This window comes from Acinonyx jubatus, chromosome X (genome assembly GCF_027475565.1).
Source record: "Acinonyx jubatus isolate Ajub_Pintada_27869175 chromosome X, VMU_Ajub_asm_v1.0, whole genome shotgun sequence".
In the NCBI taxonomy this organism is placed as follows: domain Eukaryota; kingdom Metazoa; phylum Chordata; class Mammalia; order Carnivora; family Felidae; genus Acinonyx; species Acinonyx jubatus.
This window is the reverse complement of record NC_069389.1, coordinates 85,684,970-85,709,242: the sequence shown is the minus strand read 5'-3', so window position 1 is coordinate 85,709,242 and position 24,273 is coordinate 85,684,970. Positions and strand designations below refer to the sequence as shown.

The following is a 24,273-nucleotide window of genomic DNA, read 5'->3' as shown; positions in this document are numbered from 1 at the left end:
GTCAGAGGCTTAACTGACTGAGCCACCCAGGCACCCTGGCTCTGACTTACATTTTAAAGAAGATCACTCTGACAGGGGTTGGGGTGGGGTGTGGAGGATGAGGGGAGGCTGAGGCAGCAAATAGAGGCTACTGCACCAATCCAGGGGAAAGATGGTAGTAGTTTACACTAGGATGATAGCAATGAAAATGGACAGAAGTGCATGGATTCGAAATGTAAAAAGTGTAGACTTGTTATTATGGGACATTTTAAACATACACCAAGTGGAGAAAATGGTATAATGATCCTCCCTTGTACTCGTCACTCAGCTTCAATATTTAGCAACTCGGCCAATCTGAAGCAAGTAAGAGACATATCATTTCAACATAAATAGTTCAGCATTTCTAAGAGAGAGGAACTTTTTAAAAACATAGTTACAACATCATCAATGTTAATCAATTATCAGTAATTACTTTATGTCAGTTAAGTCAGAATTCAGATTTATGATTATCTCATAAATACATATTTTTTATACTTGCCCTGTTAGAGTCAGAATCCAACGAGGCCCACACATCACATGTGGTTGATATGTCTCTTAAATTGTGAGATGTGTTTTGAAGAAGGAGTTGACAAGATGTTCATGGATTGGGTGTAGGGGTCAGGAGGAAAATGGATGAATTCAAGATGATCAGGACTGCCTCTGCTTGAAGTGGGGATAGATGACTCCAGAGTTTCCCTACGGTTCTTTGAAATGCTTCTATGATGGCCTGTAGAAGCACAGGGGCACAGAGAATCATCTGTCCTATGTCCTTGATCTTAATCCAATGTCCAATGAATCAGAAAGGAGGAGAACCCCGAAGTTAGACACAGGACATGTAGACTTCAGATCCAGGTCCAGCTCTGGAACCTTTTCAAGTCTCCGAGCCTCTCTGTATATCTGTAACATGGCAATGGTCATATCTACTATTTTGAGGCCCAACTCACAATATATGTGACATTTCTTTACAAAGTATAAAGCTGTGCTGTCCAATATTATAACCACTAACCACATGTAGCCACCAAGCCTTGAAAGATGGCTTGTCTGAAATGAGATATACTGTAATTGTAAAGTACACATGGATTTCAAAAACTAGGTATGAGAAAAATGATCTAAACTATCTTATTAATGGGGTGCCTGGGTAGCTCAGTCAGTTAAGCATCTGACTCTCGATATCAATTCAGGTCTTGATCTCACGGTTTTAATTTCAAGCCCCATGCTGGGCTCCACACTGGGTATGGAGCCTACTTAAAAAAAATCTCATTAATATTTTTTACTTCAATGTCAAAATGACAATATTTATGATATATTTTGTTATATAAAATGTTATTAAAATTAATGTCACCAATTTCTTTTGCTTTTATAATGTAGCTACTAGAAAAGTTAAAATAATGTAGTAGCTGACGTATTTCTTTTTTTAAAAAAAAATTTTGGGGGTGCCTGCGTGGCTCAGTTGGTTAAGTGTCCAACTTCAGCTCAGGTCATGATCTCACGGTTTGTGAGTTGGAGCCCTGTGTCGGGCTCTGTGCTGACAGCTCAGAGCCTGGAGCCTGCTTCGGATTCTGTGTCTCCTCTCTCTGTCCCTCCACCCCTTGTGCTCTGTCTCTCAAAAAGAAATCAACATAAATTTTTTTTTAATGTTTATTCATTTTTGAGAGAAAGAGAGAGACAGACCGTGAACGAGGAGGGGCACAGAGTGAGGGAGACACAGAATCCAAAGCAGATTATGGACTCCGAGCTGTCAGCACAGAACTCGATGCAGGGCTCGAACTCACGAACCATGAGATCATGACCTGAGCCAAAGTCGGACGCTTAACTGACTGAACCACCCAGGTGCCCCAGTAGCTCACATATTTCTATTGGATAGCACAAATACAAAATACTTTGCAAGTGGGTTGGGAAACAAGGTTTGTACTTTCCTTTATGAGGATTGTACATAGACTCTAATCACCTCACATCATCCCCAAGAGGTAAGTAAGGTGGGATGGGCTTATCTCCCTGTAATGAAAAGGAAACCATGGCTTGAATGGATGAAGAGGCATGTCCAGAGTCACACAGCAAGTCATTAGCAGAGTTGAGACTGGGATCCAAGTTTCTCAAAAGCTAGCCAATTCATACTGCCTTTATCATACTGCTCCCTACAGTCTAGTTCGTTCTTCTCGTGGTGGATGATTTTATGATATCTGGTGTTATTGGGTTCTCTGGCTCATGCTCCCTCCCTCTGATTTCCTCCCATTCCTGTTGTGCCTCAGAGGACTTCCTCTACTACGGTTTCACCCCATTCCCTTTTGTTCCATAAAAGAAAGAGAGAATGACTTACAAGAATGCACAGTGATAAACTGCAATACCATTTCAAGCTCAGCATTTCTGGGGTTTCACTGTGTAGACTGCAAAATAGAAACCTCAGTTGACTGTAAAGACATCCAAGCTGGAAAATACCTCCCTTCATGTGGCACAGAATATTTTCAGAGAGTGGAAGTCAAGAACCCAGAGTTCTCAGCCCACTTTGGCACGGATTTGATGTAAGACCCTGGGCAAATCATTCTTTCTTCTAATATGTCTGCCTAATGGGAACATTTGCAGGCACCTTATGTGCCTTCTGACAGAATGGTTGTAAGAAGAAAGATGGTAACGTGTTTGAGATGCTCTAGGCTTTCCAGAGGAAACACACTTCTCAAATCCAAAGCCTGCACATCAGCTTTCAATTATCTACAGTCACTGAGAAACATGGCAGCACTGAGGATGCAAATCTCTAGGGAATTCAAAAATGTTTTCTTTAAGCATTTGTTTCCTTTCCATCCAAACCCAAATCTTTGCAAGAGCTGCTGACAAATGGCCAACCTGACAAATGTATGTGTCACCTTCTTTGTCTTGTCCCCTCTGGCAGGATCAAACATCCCTGATTTTCTGGCTCAGTCCCAGCTTCACACATTTTGCCATGTTGTCCCCAGCAGTTGTGGGCACAGGTACTCTCATGGAGAGCATCAGAGAGAATCTTATACCTGTGTGCCCTGTGTCCAGGGGACCAGCAAACACAGGGTAAGGCAGAATGGAAGAGATAAGCGGTGGGGGGGGAGTGGGGGGAAAGAAAAGAGGAAACTGTCAAATCCTGAGGAACCTATTGAGTAGATCTGAGGCAACTACTGGACACGTGGGGTGCTCCTTCAACTGAGCACCAGGCTTTCCAGGCCCTTCAGGTAGGTCCTTTGGAGGAGGGGCCCCAGCTTGACAGACTTAAGCTGGGCCCTGGGCCCTGGTGCCCTGAGAGCCATAGCAGCCCTGAGACCTGCACAGGGTTTAGAAAGACATTTGACATTTCCGACCCCTCATGTTTCCAATCTCAAGTGACCCTTGAAGTGCTGAGCAGAATGGATTTCTGTAGTTTGGCTTCCAAAATGTTACCACAGATCACTCCCCGCCCCTCCCCCATGGCCTCATTCCCCCTCAACTATGTGCTTCAGCCTCCCCCCTGCCTTTCCTAGTTAGAGAAGCTGCCCTGGTTGTGGAGGTGGGTCTAGCCATGTCCACCGCTTTGGCTGGGACCGAGGGGAGCCTGCTTGGTCTTGAGGGGAGAAGCTCGAGAGGAGGATAACTATACGGTGGCCTGCCTCTCTGATGAGCCTGCCTCTGAGGGCCCGTGGCCAAAGTGGCCTTCACTGGGCCTGGGGGCTGACACCCCCTGCATCTGGCCTAGTGTTTGAAGCTTGTCTTTTTCTTGCACCGCCCTCCTCTCCCCTGCCTCAGTGACCATGGCACCCCCCACTTACTGCAGGCCACGTGACTAACGTTGAGTTTTTGCAGAGCCACTAAAATCCTTGAACCAAAAATGAACAGCTAAGCCAGTGCTCTAGTGAGGTTTTCCTGGACATTGGTAAGAAGAGGTATGGGAGCAGTGGATGCAGGACAGCTTATGACAAGGACTGACTGTGAGAGGGTTGGGGCCCAGGACATCTTTCTAGAACAGCTTGTTCAGCAGGGCCCTGTATGGTACCTCCTGTACTGGGAGACAAGCTAAGCCTACATCCCAATATCTTGCCAAGTCATGTATGGTTTATTGGCTTTAACCACCACCACCCCCCGCCACACACACACACACACACACACACACAAATAAGTTTCTTTGATTTTGTCCTTTTTAAACTTTTTGGGTATTTATTTTTGTTCACATGGTAGCACAAGCTCTCTGAGAGAGCAAGAGTCCTGATACACTTTCTGCTTTCTGAAGAAGGAGGACAAAGTCCTGTTGTCTTTCCAACTACAGGCAAGATAGGTGGAGAGTGTGAGACAGTTCCTGGACAGTTCTAGGACATGCTTCACTTTTTGCAACAGTTTTGGTCTCCGGGTCATTCTTTTTAATTCAACAAGTATGTATGGAACCACTTTGTATGTGTTCAGCCTGCAAAGTAACATGTCTTGGAGGAGATGGAAGTGAGTGTGACATAGACCTCCTGCTTACAAACTTTCATACATTTAAGTCATCTCAGTGCTGTAAGAGTCTGGGGCAGTGTGGGCTGCTATAGCTTCCATGGCCAGACCAGGGAAAGCTGCATGATGTTTGGCTTCAGAGACCCATAGACAGATTCCACCAGGTGGCAGCATGCCTTGGTTTCCCATTTGAGATGCAGAACAGATTTCAAGTAAGTTTGAGTTCATTTGACGCATAGGCCTTTCAAATAGAAATCCTATTCAGCATGAGGTCTGACCCAGTTGACACACAACTATTGACGTAGAAAAAAGAAAGGCGAGAAGGAACCAAAGCTTGCTTTGAACTAGACCCTTCACAGATGCACACTCGACCCCGCAATAAAAAAGACACACACACACACAAAAAAAACACATTAAAAAACAAAACAAAACAAACACAACTTGGGCCTACAAAGCTAAGGTTTGTTCAGCCAGCTTTCAGTACCCATGGGAGTGCTCTGAGTATGTAAGAAGAAGGAAAAATTCTAAGTGGGATTAGAGCAGAGCCTGCATAACCAGCTGAGCCAGGTCACATCAAGAGGACAACAGGAGACATGCCACAACATTTACCATCTTTTACAAGCTTACATTTGAGAAAGAATCACTGCTTCCTTTACTCTTACAATAGGCATGAATGTTGTTTGCCAAAATCTATGCTCCAGAAAGTCCAATTTTAAACAGTAACAACAAAATGGCCTTGATGAGGTTTGCCATGAAAGACTCTATCCACTTTAATAATGAACTTTTCTGTATCTCAAGGGCCCAGAATATGCTTGCCTTGGACCCAGAGGGAAGGAAGCTTTTCTCACTCAGTCTGCTCTTTGGATTTCTGCTTGTCCCCAAGTCAGGTCTATGACTGAAATCTTCAGTCTTTGAGCAGGGCAAGAGGGATTGAAGACCATCTCATGGTGCCCTTCAGAGTACTGCTAGGGTCTGCAGGGTTCTAGACCACACCTAGAAAGAAATAATCCTTCCCACTGAAGAGAATGACACAGTCATCATGTCTCCAGAGGGCAAAAGCTCTTCCCTCTAGTATCGACCCCCAACAATTAACAAAATTCTCCATCTGTGGGTCAAAGAAATGAGTTCCTAGGTGATGGAAGACAGCCTATTTTCATGGAAAGGGCCCTGGAATGGAAATTTGAAGACCTGGCCATCTCATTGATTCTGTAACCCATATGACATGCTTAGCCCTTCTGAATGTTAGTGTTACCATCTGTAAAACCAATGAGGTTAGATATTTAATCATTTTTATGCTGTCAGTCCATGTTGCTATGAATACATGTACTAGTGTTTAGGGGAACATGACATTACTTCTAAAACCAAGAGGGAACCTTGAATCAGTGGTCCAAATTATATTCAGGACCCATGTGTTTCTCAGACAGTGACAAGAGACTCATCATGGTGAGCCTCCCCAATAGGTCAGTGGCACTGATTTAAAGTTACTTCCCTGCTTTGGATGGAGCCAGGAGACCTATGAAGAAATGGATGTTATAACTTGTGGTTTCTTTTTTCCTTTAGGGATTTGGAACTGCTGGAGAAAAGGGTGAAAAGGGAATCCCTGGTTTGCCAGGACCTAGGGTATGAACCTGGAATGTTGCTTGCCTAAGTCTGTCAAGTCACCCAGTCCATATTTTTTTGTCCTGTTTGCATCTTTATGTTATGTAACCTGATGGCCACCAAAGCTTCTTTTATTTCTCTTCATCAGCCCTCTGACAGGTCTCTATGATCTCCTCCTTTTCACTTTGCCCCATTTCCTTGACTTAGTGGCTCCTTTGAATAAGAAATGGCTCCTCAGCCTACTTACTCTCTTTGTTGTCGTACATAATTATCTTCTGGGCTAAAAATGGTGTGAGTGTTGTCTTGTTTTAATTATATTTTATCCTGAGGGAATGTGGGCAAGAGTGTGGGTGTTGCAGGAATGGAAGAAAGAGGACCAAGTACAATCTTTATAGGACAGAAACAAGCCTGGGATGTTCTAGAACATAGTGATGTTTGCAATCAACAATTTCTGATAATAAGCTCAATTCAAGTGAAGAAATAATTGTTAGCCTCGGTGATTTTAAGTGTTTCAGTCACTTAGATGTTGGGCTGTAAGCAATTGGCCAACCTTTAGCCTTAAAGAAGTCATATTTTAGAAAATTATGATTTTAGTGTGATCATAAATCTTGTTAAGAGTATTTTGAATATTCAGCAGTGTTCACCCATTACCCCACCATTTCTTCCTCTACTTTACTCTCTTGTCTTGAAAAGACATAATCACCAACCAAGAATGCATTTGGGGTGAGAGACAAGAGGCCCTCCCACAATCTATTTAAAAAGTCTCATGACTTGGAACTAATGCACACTAAGTATAATACCACCCATCCCTTCTACCAAATTCCACCTAGTACTTAAAATGTTTCCATTTGTTTAGCTCTTTAAAAATGCTCTGTGTGGTTATTCAGCCTGATGGATTAGTGCTTAGAAGAAAAGTCATTAAGCCAGGTCTAGGAACATTCTCTTACCTGATTTTAGGATAGGCAAAATCCTGAACTCAGTTGGATAGCTTTGTTATGTAAGTCTATTGGCTTTTTCTAGTGTGGGCTATTAATCTTTCTAAGGTGCCTCCATTCTCTTTACAGGGTCCCATGGGTTTAGAAGGACTCCGAGGCCCCCCAGGGAGTAAGGTATTTTGGTTAATATCATTAAAAGCCCACATGTAAAGTCATAATTAAAAGGCCCTCTTGCTTTACTTAATGTGGCCATCAGTCCAAAGGGAATCACTGCTTATAATACAAAGTATCTACCTCTCTTTGGCATAATCTCAGCCACTATCTTCTTTTATCTTGCCCCAAGAAGCAGAGTCTCCAGTGCTACCAATCCAGTGCTGTACCATGGTCATACTTACTTATTACGTTATCGGGGTCTAGCAAGGCCAGCCTGCTTGTATTCATCTCTAGCAGGTGGCCCTTATACCTCCTAAGATGCAAGGTGGCTACCTGGTCCATATTGCCTTCTGGAACCTTTTACACCCTCCAGAGTCAGGTAGACTCCTGGAATACTCTGGCATGCCAGCCAACGTCCCTGTGCCATTTGCCCTGGCCTCGTCCAAAGACCAGTCCCCCATATGCTCTTAGACATTTGACTTAGTTGTAACTATGTTTCTGTCTCAGGGCAAGAAAGGGTCCTCAGGTTTCCCTGGATTTAATGGATTTCCAGGAATTAAGGTAATGTTGTTGGGAAGTGAAAATCCTGGATTGGGGAGGTGGAAGAGTGAAAAATTACCATAAATGCTGTTTAGTCCATTTGACTGCTATAAGAAAATATCACAGACTGGGTGACTTATAAACAACAGAAAATTATTTCTCACAGTTTTGAGAAGCCCGAGATCATGGTGCCAGAATGGTTGGGTGAGGGTCCTCTTCCAAGTCACTGACTTCTCACTGTGTCCTCACATGGTGGAAGGGGCAAGCTAGCTCTCTTGGCCTTTTCTTATAAGGGCATTAGTCTTCTTAAGGGCATTAGCTCCACCCTTATGACCTTATCACTTCCCAAAGATGCCACATCCTAATACCATCACCTTGGGCATTAGGTTTTCAAAATGAATTGAGGGCGGGGGGAAGGAGGACACAAACTCTTGGACCTTAACAAATGCCTACAGATGAGATGAAGTATTTTTTAACATTTTAAAGGTTACTCTTTTCATATGCACTTCAGTGCATGAACTACTTTTAACACACAAAGCCATTGAGCATTCCTTAGATTCCACTTGATCAATGGCAGACTAAAAGGGGGAGGCTGTGAAAGCAAATCCATCTCTACAAGGAAGAATATTCTACTACTGACATGGTTTAGAATTGCCAAATTTTGGGGGGGATTGTTTTTAAATTCTCTACAGACGATGCACCCCCTCATTGCCTGTACCTAGGACAGGCAGCTCCCACCACCCTACCTGGATATGCCATTGTATCTGATTCTGATACCTGAGTCCCCCTTTTGGGGACTGAGTCACCCTTTTGGAAAGTCCTTTGATTTCCTCTGCCTGACATCATCCACTAACAAGGCCAGTGATGGTAGCAGAGTCTTAGGCCTGCTAAGTGTGGAGAAAATTTTGCAACTGCTCCTTCCTTTGCACCTCTTTGGTGCAGCAATGTTGTCTGTTCTTGTGACATGTTCCTCGGGTCCAGAAGCAGATTATCCTTGAGTCAGGTTGCAAAATAAAATTGAGATCCCTTGTTTTTGACAGGTTTGCAATTGAGTGTAAGGCCTCTGGCCTGCCTTATGTTGCCTTCATCTGAAACTTATTGAGCTCTGGAATTAACCTATGGACTAGTTGGCCCTGGGAATCAGGGGTTGCAGGAGGAGAAACCTTTCATTTTCCTGAGGAGTGGTTTTGAAGGCACATAGATCTTGAGTGATGAGGTCACAGAAATATTTGCATTTAACACATTGAATCTTTACAGGGCGAAAAGGGTGGCATTGGCTTGCCAGGCCCAGATGTTTACATCGATACGGATGGTGCTGTGATCTCAGGTGCAACTTTTCATTGATTTGAGTGAAAAAGAAAGGACCAGGACTTAAATTCTATATTCCCTGCGATTGTGAAAAGGGTACTTTGTCAGCCACTGGATTGCTGCTAAACCCAACACCCTCAAGGGCCCCTCATGAGTCCTGTACTTAGAAAATTGAACTCCAATGTCTTTGGGCAAAAAAGTCAAGCCCTATGCTTCATGTTTGTGTTGGGTCCACTAAGACTAGGATTTGGGTCAGACTGGGCCTGAACTTGCTGAAAATTGTTCTCTTAAAGATGCTTAGGGAAGGATTGGTATCCTCCCCAGCCAGGCTGACTGCAGCCTTGTACCATGAGACACTTGGTGTCTCATCTACATGATCCCATTCATACTTGGGTTTGACGATTTCATAGGAGGTGGAGAAGTATCCAACTCTTTCCATTGCCTTCTCCAAACATCCATATGCCCAGTGTCTCTACTCTTTGCTTGAGCAAAGGCTTCTACTATTGTACCTCTTCTACATGAGTGTCCTAAATTATTTCTCCTCTCTCATTTTCTCTGGCCCATGCCCTAGCCAGTAAATTCACTGAAGCCAAGGTGTTAATGATCGACAGCGGCTTCTTATGTTCCACTTCCAGGGAACCTATGTGCATAATATGAGTGGTAGAATTCAACACCGTAACACAAATAGTAGATATTTGATGCATAACAGCAGGTTGGTAGTAGTAGAAAAACGTTCCTAGTACTTACCAGATCTTACCATGGAAGGTAAACCCTGGCCAGACTGGTTCTGGACATTAATGGAGACTTAGCTCAAGTGGGCCCATTATCACTGAGGCCATTAGCATCTGAGAGACCTATGAAGTACAAGAAAGGCACGTCCACCATGAGGACATCTCCTTGCAACTCCTCTTAGACATTTTGTGACATTAGTGGGCCTTCTCTGGGTTTGCTTATGGCTTTTTTCTTTCATCACAATGCCAGGTTACCCTGGAGACCCTGGTGTGCCAGGCCTCCCAGGACTTAAAGGAGATGAAGGTGTCCAGGGCCTGCCTGGAACTTCCGGCCTCCCTGGCTTGCCAGCTTTACCAGGTAAAGCAAACTAACCCACCCCCTGCACAGATCTGTCCTCTACCCATTCTGGTCTGGGTATGTACCTAGCCAAAGTCAAAGGAAAGGTAAATGGTAGTCACTAAGCTCCCTACCACTGTCCCAAAGCTAATGTATATGAAGATAGGACCTGGGTGAACAGCTTTCTTTTGGCTTGAATAATGTAGCATTGCTAAACAGGCAACTCTACTGAGGTTTTTGGTAACCAGAGGGGGCCAGTGTTGGCCTGCTAGAACCCTGTCACTCTTCTGTGGATGTGCCATCCCAGCTGATGCTTGCCAGAAGGGGCCAACAAAAGCCCAGAGGAGAGTTTGTACCCAGATCCTCACTCTGTGCTTAACTCAGGCACTAAATGGCCCAGGATCCTATGGATGACACCCTTGAAACAACAATTGGAGGGGCATACCTGTATATCATTCTATAGTAGTAAATAGAGAAAGGGCATGCCAGATTCTGAGTGGCCATGGTGACCCAAATATAAAGCTTCAGACATTGCTTTTAAAGGCATCAGTTTCTAAGTTCCTTGGAGATGGGCATCTGTAAGGATACCTGTGCTTTTAAAGCAGCCACTGGAGGGGGCGCCTGGGTGGCTCAGTTGGTTAAGCGTCCAGCTTCGGCTCAGGTCATGATCTCGCGGTCTGTGGGTTCGAGCCCCGTGTCAGGCTCTGTGCTGACAGCTCAGAGCCTGGAGCCTGTTTCAGATTCTATGCCTCCCTCTTCCTCTGACCCTCCCCTGTTCATGCTCTCTCTCTCTGTCTCAAAAATAAATAAATGTTAAAAAGAATTAATAAATAAATAAATAAATAAATAAATAAATAAAGCAGCCACTGGAGGAGGTACAGCTGATCCCACTACCAAGGTTGAAAAATCACAAAGTACAAGGCTGGAGACCAGGTTTCCCTCTCAGGTTTGCCACTAAAAAGCTTTGTGCCCTTGACCATGTTTCCTCATGACTTTGGGTCTCAACTTACTGAGGAGTTAGGCTAGATGATTCCTAATGAGCCCTCTAACTCTTATGCAAGAGAAGGGCAAATGCTTTTCCAAATTCTTCCCTTGGAGTTAGTTTCCAATGTATGCCACTGATTGCAATGCCCCTGAAGGGTAGGGTGACATGAGTAGCATTATTGTGTGGGCTTATTCTTCCAGATGTCCCAGGTGCCCTAGGGCACCAAGGAGTTCCAGGTCTCAAGGGGGACAAAGGAAACCCAGGCCGCACCACAGTTGGGGCAGCTGGCCCCCCTGGCAGAGGCGGTTTGCCAGGCTTACCAGGCCTAGCAGGCCCACCTGGTAAGTCATCATTTTTCTCTTTGGTGTTGAGACTCAGGTGTGACCCAGATGGCAGAACACTCATGATTTTTGAGGGAGAGAGCATTTCACAGAAGAAATAGCCAGGATACACAATGACTGGCAGAGGGGCAGTGACAAAGGCCTTGTTCTCTCTGAGTCAGAGCCTTCTTCTACAGGTTAACGACCACAGCACTCAGAGTGCTCATCAAGAAAAAAGCAAGCATATCCACCTCAATAACCAAACACTATCTAATTCCTTCCAATTTCTGTACTCATTTCATTCCACCCTCCACTGTTCTCAGCCCCTTGGCCTCTGGTCTTGCAGCTCATGATGAAGCAACATTGGCTCCTTCAAGCTCCAGTGGGGTGGGCTGAGAGCCTGAGAAATGGAAAGCCAAGCCTGGATCCTCAAGATGGTTGCTAAAAGCCTCTACAAGGCTTATTTTCCCTAAGTCTCCTACCTGAGTATGGAATTCTAGATTCTAAGAGAAAGGCTAGAAATATGCCCAGTGTGCTTGTTTGTAATCTAAACCCCATGACTTCTGTAGCTTGCACCCATTCCCTCAAACTTTCTGGGGTAGACTTTGGGCCTGTTGGCTTACTGAAGCTATCTGGGTCATTCCTGTACCCTCATTGTCTAGTCCAGTGCCTGGAACATAGTAGACCTTCTGTAAGCAGTAGTAGAATGAATAGAGTCAATAAGGGATAAGACTTGCTACAGACTTTGGGTCCCTGTGTCTGCTTCAGTTGTTTATACTCAAGGATGCTTAGTCCTCAGTGACTGAGCTGCTGTGCTGAGTCATGTGAGTCTAGGCTCGTGTGAGATCCTTCATGCTTCCTTTGTCCTGAAGGTCGAACATTTGAGACTGGAACACTACAGAACACAGAGCCAGGGTTCCCTGGTCTCCGAGGAGAACGAGGTCCAAAAGGAAACCCAGGCCTCAAAGGAATAAAAGGTAATTTTGTCCCCTTGGGTTTCTTTGTTCCCCACACTCCTTGCAGAAAGCTTTCCGGGGAATGAGCAAACTAACAGCCTTGGGAATGTGAACAAAAGCAATTTGGGATCTTGATCGGGGATTTGATTTTAAGATTGTTGGAAGGGCTATGTTTAGGGCTCTGAGACTGAGGCTGGAAGTTGAGGTCACATAGAACAAAGTGGCTTGCAGGCTGCTCGTCCTATTGTGTCCACCTGCAGAAGCTGTTGCAGTTAACCCCAGTTATTAACCAGTACATGCGGCAACACTTTTCAGCTTGCAAGGCCAAGGATGGATGCCACTTATCATTAACTTCAGTCTGAAGGATAGGACTCTGAAAAGGTCAAGAGTTGGCACTCTGAAACAACCAACTGGCTCCAGAAAAATAACTGCATCTCCCTTCCCACCCCCCGATGTTGAAGGGCTAACTGATTATGCCAGCCTTTGGCCACACTGCTCTGTCCATCTTCTTGCTGCCTTTGGGTCATTCCTCTGTTTCATACTCTTGAGATGCAGATGCTTAAAGCTCAAATAAATCAATTCATTTTAGTTGCAGCCCAGGCCTAAGTGGAGGAAGAGGTGAAACTCTGGGCTCCAGAGAGGTTTGGGGATGGCCTAGGGAGTTCAAGTTATCTGAGATCTTTCCCCTTCTCTCGCAGAGTTAACAGCTCTTCTCAGCCTCAAGCAGGAGGTCCTAACTTACTCTTCCCCTTTCTCATTACTGAATCATAAAATGTCACTACGTAAGTATAGGAGCTAGTTGAGAAGTTTTTAAAAGTTCCATCTCTGTTGTTCAGCTGCAAGGAGGACTATTTGGAGAAAAAGGAGATGGAATTGCAAGTTTTGACTTAGGATGTTAACCTTTGCCTTTGTGTGACTCACTACAGAGCTAGTGTACTTCCGGATACCATTCTCGCTCCTGAAAAGATATAACTCTAATGCTCCCCATTCTATATTCCCATGGGACCAGAAGGTTTTCCCTAAGTCTGGAATAGTGATGGTGATTCTCAAGCTTCACTGTACATGAGAATCACCTAAGGGAGATTACTCAAAATTAGATTTTGGTTCTGGCCTCCTGAGAGTCTGCTTTATTAGAATTGGGGTGAGGCCCAGCAAGCTGCCTTATGAACAGGCAACATAACTGACTGTGATCCATGGATCACACTTGAGAAATGCTACAGACTGTTCTTTCCGAGTTTCAGGGATCATCAATTTTCTGAAAGTAAAAAGAGGCCCTTCAGGATGTTAGGGGACCTCAGAGTCACCTACATTGGCCTAAGTTCTCGTTTTCTACACCATAAGCATGGAAGGTACAGGTGGCTGGGCTATAGTGTTAGTGATTCCTTGATACCACTTCAAAGGTGCTTTGCCAAAATCCCTGTCATACATTTATTGGACATTTGTCTCTGTGTACAGAACACAAGGGAAAAGACATTATGATGAAGAGAATTTTTGAGTGGCTTAGATTCCAGATCCAAGTGGTTAGCATAGGGCAGTGGTTCTTAACTCTGGCTGTACATTAATTAGACTCACTGATCGCTGGGTTGTCTCCCCTGAGAGTAATGAAATCAAATCACTGGTACAAATGTACTTTGATAGAGAGTAGATCTGGTTCATAAACCTAGTTCATGTGAGTTTGTTCTCTGTGGACATTCTGATTCCCTCCAGGGAGTTGTTCAAGTCACAAATTACCGCTGTTGTATCATCCTTTTTCTTAGAAAGATGGTCTATTTTGTTTAATGTTGTCTTTTTCTCCTCCAGGCGACTCAGGGTTTTGTGCTTGTGATGGCGGTGTCCCTAACATTGGACCACCTGGGGAGCCAGGCCTGCCTGGGTCACAAGGTCTCATTGGCCTTCCAGGCCTTAAAGGAACCAGAGGAGATCCAGGCCCTGGGGGTACACAGGGCCCATCAGGGACTCCAGTAAGTCTCACCAAACTTTGGCCCTGAGGGAGCAATAGGAGCTTTCCAGTGCCCCGTACTCCTCCCCAGTCACGTTCCTAAAACACAGGAAAGACAGATTGGAATAAAACAAAGCTTCAGGGTTTTGATCTGTAATATGAAAAAGTCAGACTAGCTGATCTCCAAAGTCCCTTTCTGCTTTGACCTACCTATGTTCCCTCCCTTCCCCCACTTCCTTAATCCCTCTCTTCCTTCCACAAAATTATTTGTATTTGCCTAACACTGCGCTGGGCCCTGAAGATGAAATCGAATTAAGACAGGGTTACCATCCTCAAAAATTTCAAAGATTTAGAAAGGATAAGAAAAAAAATGGGCAGTTGTAATCCCAGATGAGGAAATTATCAAGTGCCCTGAACAGTGCCAAAATGTACCCAAGGTTCTGCTTTAGGTCAGATCTATGCTAGGTACCAGAGTCCTATAATGTATACATCTCCTGATTGTTCCCTTTTGTCTGTTTTGTAGGGTTTATTTGGACCTCGGGGTCCTGCAGGCCGCAAAGGAGAGAAAGGGGAGCCAACTCTCAGTTCAAGATCAAGGATGCCAGGGGAGCGGGGTGATCCTGGCCCCCAGGGGCTCCCTGGTAAAACAGGAATCCCAGGGAAGGATGGAGTACCAGGTTTACCAGGTCTGCCAGGCCTCCCAGTAAGTTGATAGTTCCTGGGTGATAAGCTCTATAAATCCTCACATCTGACTTAGTGGGGGTCCTGATGGCCACTAACCATGAGACAGGGTAGAACATATCCTCCCACCTCTGCCACTGAAACTCTGTGCTCTGTGCTTTTCTTTTCTGTAAAATGGGAATCTTTTTCTCAAAATGGGTCATTGCCTCATTTGAGAAATGCTAGTACCCATTGACCATATCACTGAAAATGCTTTAGCTTCTCAGCTTTCCCTTGCAGGTTATCCGGCTGCTTTCTGTGACCCAACCCCTGCCAGGGACTATTACCTTGCTCCAGTTTCCTGCCCCCTCCCCACCAGTGGTCTAGAATATTTTGTATTATCAGATCATCAAGAATTGACAAACTTCATTTCCATGAACTAAATGAACTAAATCAGAGGAACTGATTGATAAACTAGAGTGACGGAGAATTTTAACAAAAAACCAAACATCGGTCACACTGGCTACCTCTTTCCTATGGTCAAACAACTCAGGATAAATCTTTAAGTTGGGATTGCATTCTTTCTTATGTGTTCTCTAGGGTGATGGTGGACAGGGCTTCCCAGGTGAGAAGGGGTTACCAGGACTTCCTGGTGAAAAGGGCCACAGTGGTCCAGCTGGTCCCCCAGGAAATGGACTGCCGGGATCTCCCGGACCTCGTGGGCTTCCTGGAAATCAAGGAATAGATGGATTACCAGGGAAGCAAGGCCTCCCTGGGCTTCCAGGTGAGTCATGGAATCAGATGGCCATGGACTTGAAAAACTGACCCCTTGTAGAGTGTAGATATGACCCAGGTACATGAAATGTGTCATAAGAAGAATTTTGGCTGGTTATAATCACTTCTTGCAATTTTTTAAGGTTTTTCATGAGGACAAAGGATCATAATTGTACATAATTGTGTTACACTTATACAGAGCAATCTAGACTTCAGTTCTACTTAGTAAAAACAAAACAAAACAAAAAAGACTTCCTAACAGCAGTCTGAAAATGTAACAGAGCTGTCTTGGGAGGTTGTGAGCTCATAATCCCTGGAAAATTTCAAGCAGATGCTGGATGGCCATTTGCTACAAGTATCATTGAAGTAATGAGCAAGAGATTGGATAGGTGTCCTCTTAAGTTATATGGTACTATCATCACCAGAGAGGAACCTTTCCTTAATTCATGAGATCTCAGATTGAGAAGAGACTCTATTTGTATCTAGTCTAATCTTTATTTCATACCTTAAACCCCTCGCTTTTCTATCAGCATTTCAGGAATTGTAGGGAGTGACAGTCCTGCTTGTAGATTGTGATGGTGCTATGTTAATAAGTCACCTTCTTGCATACAGCCAGAATAGCTCTCCATCCCAACTTCTGTTTCCATTAGCGGCACCATCCTTATTGTTATCTGAAGTTTGAAAACTTGAAATTCATTTCTTATTCTTCATTTGCAGTGCTTCTTATATTCTTTCCCTCCTCTTCTTGCTACTAAGTTCTCATTGTCTCACACCTAAGCTTATCAAATACCTACATGCTTTTCAGAATAAATGGACAGTTGGAAGGAAGGATGAGTGGATGGATGAATGGATGGATGAGTGAGTGAATGACATTGGAAGTAAGGATGAGTGGATGGATGGATGGATGAGTGAGTGAATGACAAATAGCTTCCTAAGTGGTTTCTCATCCCCTACCTCCAGACTTTCCTCACTCAGTTCTTCTATGAACAATGCTGCCAATTCAGTATTTGTAAAGCACTGATATCATCACATCTCGCCACTAGTCCAAAGCTACAAGCAGTTGCCTTTTTCTGGAATGCTCTTCCTCTTTTTTTTCTGTGCAGTCAGATTTTATCTGTCTTTCAGGGTACATGCCTACTTCCCCACTAAACCTTCTCTTGACCTCCACAACATATTCCATTTCCTCTTAAATTACATGTTTTCTTCCATTAATGCTTTTAGTTTTCTCAACTGCTTTGTAAGTGTCTGGAAGGCAATTCTTTTTAGCATTTCTCAATTTTCCTAGTATAGTGTAATGTTCCATACGATACTAATATATACTCACAGAAGAAAAAGGCCTCTAAATAACCAAGGGGCTATTTCTTAGACCCATTTCTTCTCATTCTACCTTGTCACCTTGAAGAATTACCAAAAAAGAAGACAGAAACCAGGTCTTGTCATGTTTATTGACTTTAAAATCTACTTGCATGTGTTGGCATACCAAGGATGATGGTATATGTTAAAAAATGATGATTCAAGATTCTTAAAACCAAGTTGTATTTCAGTTTACAAAACCCTGTGAAGGCTGTGAGGAATTTTATCAAACTAAAGTATTGTACTTTTGGAAGTCCTAGCTTTGCCTCCATCTCTGTTCCCAGAGATATTATTCATGGTCATTCCACTATCCCTGTGCCAATTGGGTCTTTATTCTAGGCCAACCATTTCTGTAGGCAACTGGGTTTTAAACTGAGTTATAAACTGAGTTACCTATATACTTACACACACTCAAATCTGGCTATTATCAACATTCTGACTGCTTGAAAACAGGCTGAGTCAACAGAAGGAGGCCCATGGGACCATGTGTATCCTAAACTTCACTAGGCCCCAGACACAGAAAGTTCTTAGGAATATAGTGATATAGTAAGCTCTAGCCTGAGAGATACCCTATGAAGAAAATGTTCTTGTTGTAGTACCAAGACTTTCCAAAAAATTACTTCCGATAAGAGCATTAGCTTTCTTTTTCTTTCCATGGCAACCACATATAACTCCTCAAGCCTATCTTTTTTTTCCATACAATTTTAAAAAGACATAACTTGGGAGCCCCTGACATTTGCATGATGGCCATTACTGTTGCCATGAAAACGAAGGGATGCTGTTCTTTAAATGTGTTCACTCCAACCAGTGGTGGCCCAGGCTAGAGCAGCTGCATTGGATGGGGATGTAGTCACTAGAAGCTTTTCAACCTAGTGGTGTGAGTCATTACAAACCTTGGACGAGCAGACAACTGGCTGTTTCCAAAGAGGCTCTGATCCAGATGGTCACAGTAATCAATTACCCTGGTTATTATTGAAACAGCAACTGTGTCCTTGATCCTGTGTGGGTGCCAGCTCTCTCCATTCGATCTGGATAGGGAATTTGATTAGTGGGCATACCCAGTCTGCAGACAAGACTCCCCTTGGGCCTCAAGGAACTCTGTCCGGGTTTAATTTTCTTCTTTACTTGATTGGTCTAGGTGACTGTTGCTGCAGGGAGAGCATTGGTAAAGGAGGCTTAGACACAGAGGGAGGTGAGAGCTAGCTCAGCCTCGAGGTTCTCCAACACTGATGTTGCCAAAATGTCCCTTCCTTTTTGTTCACCTTTCTTGCAAACACTCATGATGGCCTGAGCACCATGCTAGAGCCTTTGGCTGGGGAGGGGTGCATGAAGGCTGACACTGACACTGTCACTCCTGATTTTGGGGAGGGGATACAGGAGTAAATGGGCATGCAGTCTCTGAGAGGAACTGATTTCCTTCACCATGCTTGTTGATGGCTTTGCTGATGTCTGCCTTGAGCACCTTCATTTTATGAACTTAGCTGGGGTTGTAACTTGCCTTGAGAGGTAGCTGGAAGATGAACACATGTCTGATGTTTATTCACTGGACCCAGAGTAAACTGAAATGATAGAATCTTGATAAGCAGAGGTGCTTTTTATTTTGACAATGAATTTGGGCATTTATGGAGGAAATCCTGACTAATTAGATTGTGTGTTATAGAACAGAACATGGATAAAGCTGATTTATGCTTTGTTGAAGAGAAGTCTCTGAATTCACAGATGTGAAGTAGAAGACAGAGATGTAATGTGAAAGAGCCAGATACCAGGATGACTTGAAGGTCTTACCTTCTCAGCATTTTGACCCTCCACTTGCCTACACAAGGGTGCTGTGGTGTACAGGCCTGGTCTGAGGCAAAAGGGAAATATGCCCTTGATTTCCATCTTCCCTTTTGTCATTATTTGTCCTGTCCTGGAACCTTTCCAATGCCTGACCTTGGCCCCATGCTCTAAATGTTTGCTTTTAATCTGGCTGTGACAGGCAAAGAGAATTTATGAAACTTATCTGATGATTGAGTGAGGATGGATGGTTCATGTTTGGACCCAGCGCAGAGATATTTGTGTTTTACTGTTTGTTGTAAGGTTGAAAGCGATGGAACTGCAGTGTTTGATACATTGGAGTCAATGGGCCATTGAAATATTTGGGGCAGGAGAATCTTCTGCGGGATCCCTCTCGTGATACCATCTAGGGAGGCAGTTCTTCAGCCTAGTCCAAGGGACTGAGGCCCAAGCTGAACACAGGACTGGCAGTCCTCTCCCAGTGAGGCATCTCATCATAAGGTGTTTGCCCATAGGTTATAGTTCCACAGTAGGGAAATAGCCCTGAGAAATAGCCCCATCATTTCAATGTCTGGCAGGATGGAGATGGGTGTGACCACTAATGGGGCGAGATCAGGCCTATGGCTATCTCCACCTGTAGAAGTGTGGCTATGGGAACCTGAGGTCTACAAGGCGGAAAGTTGCTGCCCAGGCTACAAAGTAGCATCACTAACCTGACTAAGGTAGAAACCAGGGGCTGGTCTTGGAGGAGCTCTTCTGAATGCTCCTCCTTAAATAAGATAATAAAAAACTACTGTTTGCTGAGCAACCGCCAAGGTGCCAGACACTGTGCAGAATGCCATTAGCATTATTTCATATAATCCTCACAAGTGCCACATGAGAAAAGTAGCTCCCGTTTTATACATGAGGCTCAGAGAGGTTAAGTATCTTGTCCAAACAGCTGGTTAATAGCAGAACTAGTATACAAGCTCAGGTCTGTCTGGCTCGGTGTCTATAGTGTATTGGTTAAGAGCCCCCCCACCTCTTAACCAATACACTATATTCAATTCCCCATGTTTCTTTGTGAATAGAGCAAGTTCAGAAGGAATGCCATCTAGTTGAGTAAGCAGTCTAAATCATAGATTGTAAACATATCTTTAAGAAAGGCAATTTGTGATTTATTTTATGTACAGGCAAAAACTATAGCAGTTTACTAGAACTGTTGGCTCTGTGGCTTAAAGCAGGCCTTGGGGGATTGTTTTAATGAATAGGCAAGACTAATTTTAATTAGCATAGCAATTATTTGTAAATGGCACTTGAGGGAGCCTACACAAAATTTGTTCATCGGTATTTTATTAAACCTCCCCTCTGTGATCTTGTGTAGACTCTTTTTATTTGAATTATGAATGAGCAAGGAAGAATTTGCTAGGGGAAGGCTATGCATGCCAACTTCAAAGTCTTGAACACTGAAATTGACTACTGCATCTCCCTGAGTACCAGAGTTGACATTTTCAAAGGAGGAGCTGAGGGAATGGTCATTGTTTGTCTGCCATGGCCAAGAGAGTGGCCTTCAGTGTTTGTCTGATACAGAAATACAGCTACCTCTCACCCACAGTAATCACCAATAGGTTTCTGTAGATCCCAAGTGCTGTGGGTCAAAAGAACCCGATGGTTTAGGAAAAGAACCCAATAGTTTGTTTTCATTCCAAGAAAAGGGCAGACATGTGAACTTGAGGGGTCTTGACTTCAAACCCTCCAGTCTAGTCATATGGCCATAATGGATCTCAGGCCTATCCCCAAGCACCCATCCTAGGGAGAGGCTTCATATGAGGGTAGGGTGAGGAGGTCATTGCCATTTGCTGCTCCTCCTACATAGGCTACCTCTAGGAAATCTTGTTAGGTAACATCTACTGCATAGGTAGATGCCTGCCCACTGGACATTGATGGTTTAGGAGGTGACATTCTGGCACTTGGACACTAGGAGTACTCTTACCTATAAGCAGTTGCACTAGGGGGTAACTCCCGAGAGCTTCTGATGCCACAATTCTTTTGCATGGGCTCCAAGCTGCTGGGTGGGAAGAGTTTGGTTGGCTCATCCAACAGAACTGGAGGAAAGGAGCATGCTAGGAGAGCCCACCTGACTTAGTGGGCTCACAAGATGCTTACATGTTACCATTTACAGGGGTCACCTTGCCGTGTATAATTCCTGGATCATACGGTCCATCAGGCTTACCAGGAGCTCCCGGATTCCCAGGTATGGAATGAGGCCAAAGAAAGCCATTGAACACACTTGTAAGGGCCGTGGGCTGAAGGAAGCAGGGCATAGCCTGGTAGCATTTGGGGATCCACATTCTTCCTGAGAGGGCAGCCTTGAGGATTGAGGCAATAGAATGGCTCCTGGAGAGGTCTGTGTGGGGAGGTAAGAGTAAGAGGCCCTCCAAGAGACTAGGATTCTTGAGTGGACATTACAAATGAAACCAGCCGCACTGACTTTCCTTTCCCCTCTTGATTCATGTTTGGGTTTGCAGGTCCTAAGGGGGCCCGTGGCCTCCCTGGGATTGCAGGCCATCCTGGATTGCGTGGAAATAAAGGAAAGGCTGGAAGTCCAGGATTAGTTCACCTTCCTGAACTGCCAGGTAAGGAAAGAAGCTTTTCCTTGCCTGCTTCTCCTTTTGTGTGAGTGTGAGTTTGTATTGTGGTAGCCATCCCCTGATTATAGGAAGTTAGGTTCACACTCTGGTGTGGGTGGGATGGATTTTTTTTAAATTTTTTATTTATTTTTGAGAGAGAGAGAGAGTACAAGTAGGGGAGAGGGGAGGGGTTTTTTTTAATGTTGTATTTATTTTTGAGAGAGAGGGAGAGTACAAGTAGGGGAAGGGCAGAGAGAGAGGGAAATGCAGAATCTGAAGCAGGCTCCAGGCTCTGAACTGTTAGCACAGAGCCTGACGTGAGGCTTGAACTCATGAACGGCAAGATCATGACCTGAGCCTAAGCCAGACGCTTGACTGAGCCACCCAGGCGTCCCTGAGTGGGATGGCTTTGACTTCATACTCAGGCAAGGCAGAGCTTCAAGATAGAGAGTGACAGTATATCACAGCAATAAGGGCCATCAGCTGGAACAACCCCTTCATATTCAGATGAGGAAATCGAGGCTCAGATGGAAAGTGACTTGCTTGAGGTCACAAAACCACTAGTGACAGAACTAGTACTCTACCAGGTTATCTGACTGCCGAGTACCTCTGGCAATTTCTTGGATCAACTCCCTCTAGCTTAGAGAAAGAGATCCAGATGAGTCAGAGAGAAGTGGTTCATATCTATCCCTTTGCTCACACCCTCTTGCAACCTTGTTCTATGCTGCACCAGTGGTTCTCAAACTGTGTTCCCTGCAGCACCAGCATCATCTGGGAATTTGTTAACAAGGCAGATTTGGAGACCCTTGGCAGAGTTACTAATCAGAAGCTCTAGGGGGGCGGTGCCCAGCAATCTGGATTTTACCAAGCACCTTCTCCTCCAGGTGGTTCTGACCCACACTCAATTTGAGAACAACCCTGCTCTACAGCACAGGGCTCATCTTGGGCCACACAATCTATGGTTTCTTGGTGCTTCAATTTCCTCCACCCCCGAGGAGGAAGGAGGCAAGACAGCAGGGGTTAGATGACTTCAGAAGAATTGGGCCTTTAACAGGAAGTCCTGGATGTAATCTATGCTCTTTGGCCAGTGGATCAGCCCCAAGAGTGGGTTGCTAAGCTCAGCTGAAGGCCTGGCCTCACTGAGCTAGAACCTTTTCCGGTTCACATGGCACAGTCCTTGCTTCTGGCAAGTCCTCCCAGGACCAGGGCTCTCCTGACTTTCAAGAGAAGTGACACACATTATTAATATGTTAGTTAGCTTTTTAAAAAATATTTATTATTTCTCAGAGAGAGAGAGAGAGAGAGAAAGAGAGAGAGAAAGAGAGCTCCAGCAAGGAAGGGGCAGAGAGAGAGGGAGACACAGAATCCAAAGCAGGCTCCAGGCTCTGAGCTGTCAGCACAGAGCCCTACATGGGGCTCGAAGCCACAAACCATGAGATCATGACCTGAGCCAAAGTCAGATGTTTAACCAACTGAGCTACCCAGGTGCCCCTAGTTAGCTTTTATAATAGATAAAGAAAATCTGTGTCAGAGATCTCTACCCAGACCTGTTACTTCTAAACCTCCATGGTCTTTTATTTTTGCCTCTTTACATTTAGGATTTCCTGGACCTCATGGGGAGAAGGGCTTGCCTGGGTTTCCTGGGCTCCCTGGAAAAGATGGCTTGCCTGGGAAAATTGGCAGTCCAGGTTTACCAGGTTCCAAGGGAGCCTCTGGTGACATCTATGGTGCTGAAAATGGTGCTCCGGGGGAGCAAGGCCTACAGGGATTGCCAGGGGACCAAGGATTTCCTGGAGACCTTGGTCTTCCAGGACCCAAGGGTGACTCTTTTTGACTCACATATTTAACAATCTACAGAAAGTCTTCCCGTGGCGGGTACGCTTGCATGAATATACGCATGAGCCTGGGCTGGTGAATTAACTGGCAGGTTAAAAATAAAAAGTCATTTTGTTCTATCTCTCCCTGTTGGGAACTTTTTCTTAAATCACCTGAGTCTATTCTCCTTTCTTAGTAAATCCAGAAGTGACCACAAGGAATAGTTAGATTTCTCGTAAAGCCTGTGATTTTGCTGCTGGGAACAGCAGCAAGGCTGGCGCCGAGAAGACAATGGCATCTGGGGTGTACCCCGGGCCAGGCTTCTGCACTGCAAGTTGGTGTGGTGACCAGTCCCTGCTATTGATCCAGACTGTGACCATCTGCCCCTTGCTTTCATTAGGTCTGCCTGGGAAGTCAGGCTTGCTGGGCCCCAAAGGTGAACGGGGCAGGCCTGGAACACCAGGCCACGTGGGACAGCCAGGGTCCCCAGGGCCTGATGGCCGATTCGGCATCAAGGGCAAACCCGGGCTCCCAGGAGCACCAGGCTTTCCAGGCCCTTCAGGTAGGTCCTTTGGAGGAGGGGCCCCAGCTTGACAGACTTAAGCTGGGCCCTGGGCCCTGGTGCCCTGAGAGCCATAGCAGCCCTGAGACCTGCACAGGGTTTAGAAAGACATTTGACATTTCCGACCCCTCATGTTTCCAATCTCAAGTGACCCTTGCAGTGCTGAGCAGAATGGATTTCTGTAGTTTGGCTTCCAAAATGTTACCACAGATCACTCCCCGCCCCTCCCCCATGGCCTCATTCCCCCTCAACTATGTGCTTCAGCCTCCCCCCTGCCTTTCCTAGTTAGAGAAGCTGCCCTGGTTGTGGAGGTGGGTCTAGCCATGTCCACCGCTTTGGCTGGGACCGAGGGGAGCCTGCTTGGTCTTGAGGGGAGAAGCTCGAGAGGAGGATAACTATACGGTGGCCTGCCTCTCTGATGAGCCTGCCTCTGAGGGCCCGTGGCCAAAGTGGCCTTCACTGGGCCTGGGGGCTGACACCC

The 24,273-nt window shown here is 45.0% G+C and overlaps 1 protein-coding gene across 4 annotated transcripts in view; it reads left to right on the top strand.

The window, feature by feature from the left end:
- Nucleotides 1-24,273, top strand: part of COL4A6 (collagen type IV alpha 6 chain) — a 301,144-nt gene that overhangs the window by 254,472 nt on the left and 22,399 nt on the right. For 2 of the 4 annotated variants that reach the window (XM_053201526.1, XM_053201528.1), the window contains exons 14-28: nt 6,001-6,060; nt 7,104-7,148; nt 7,635-7,688; nt 8,925-8,994; nt 9,957-10,064; nt 11,229-11,369; nt 12,221-12,325; nt 14,105-14,265; nt 14,767-14,946; nt 15,504-15,687; nt 18,169-18,222; nt 20,968-21,039; nt 21,314-21,421; nt 23,014-23,235; nt 23,631-23,792. In XM_053201526.1, coding sequence (XP_053057501.1) covers nt 6,001-6,060; nt 7,104-7,148; nt 7,635-7,688; nt 8,925-8,994; nt 9,957-10,064; nt 11,229-11,369; nt 12,221-12,325; nt 14,105-14,265; nt 14,767-14,946; nt 15,504-15,687; nt 18,169-18,222; nt 20,968-21,039; nt 21,314-21,421; nt 23,014-23,235; nt 23,631-23,792 — 1,726 coding nt within the window. The remainder of the gene's footprint in view (nt 1-6,000; nt 6,061-7,103; nt 7,149-7,634; nt 7,689-8,924; nt 8,995-9,956; nt 10,065-11,228; nt 11,370-12,220; nt 12,326-14,104; nt 14,266-14,766; nt 14,947-15,503; nt 15,688-18,168; nt 18,223-20,967; nt 21,040-21,313; nt 21,422-23,013; nt 23,236-23,630; nt 23,793-24,273) is intronic. The other 2 variants (XM_053201527.1, XM_053201529.1) reach the window with 1 other exon arrangement.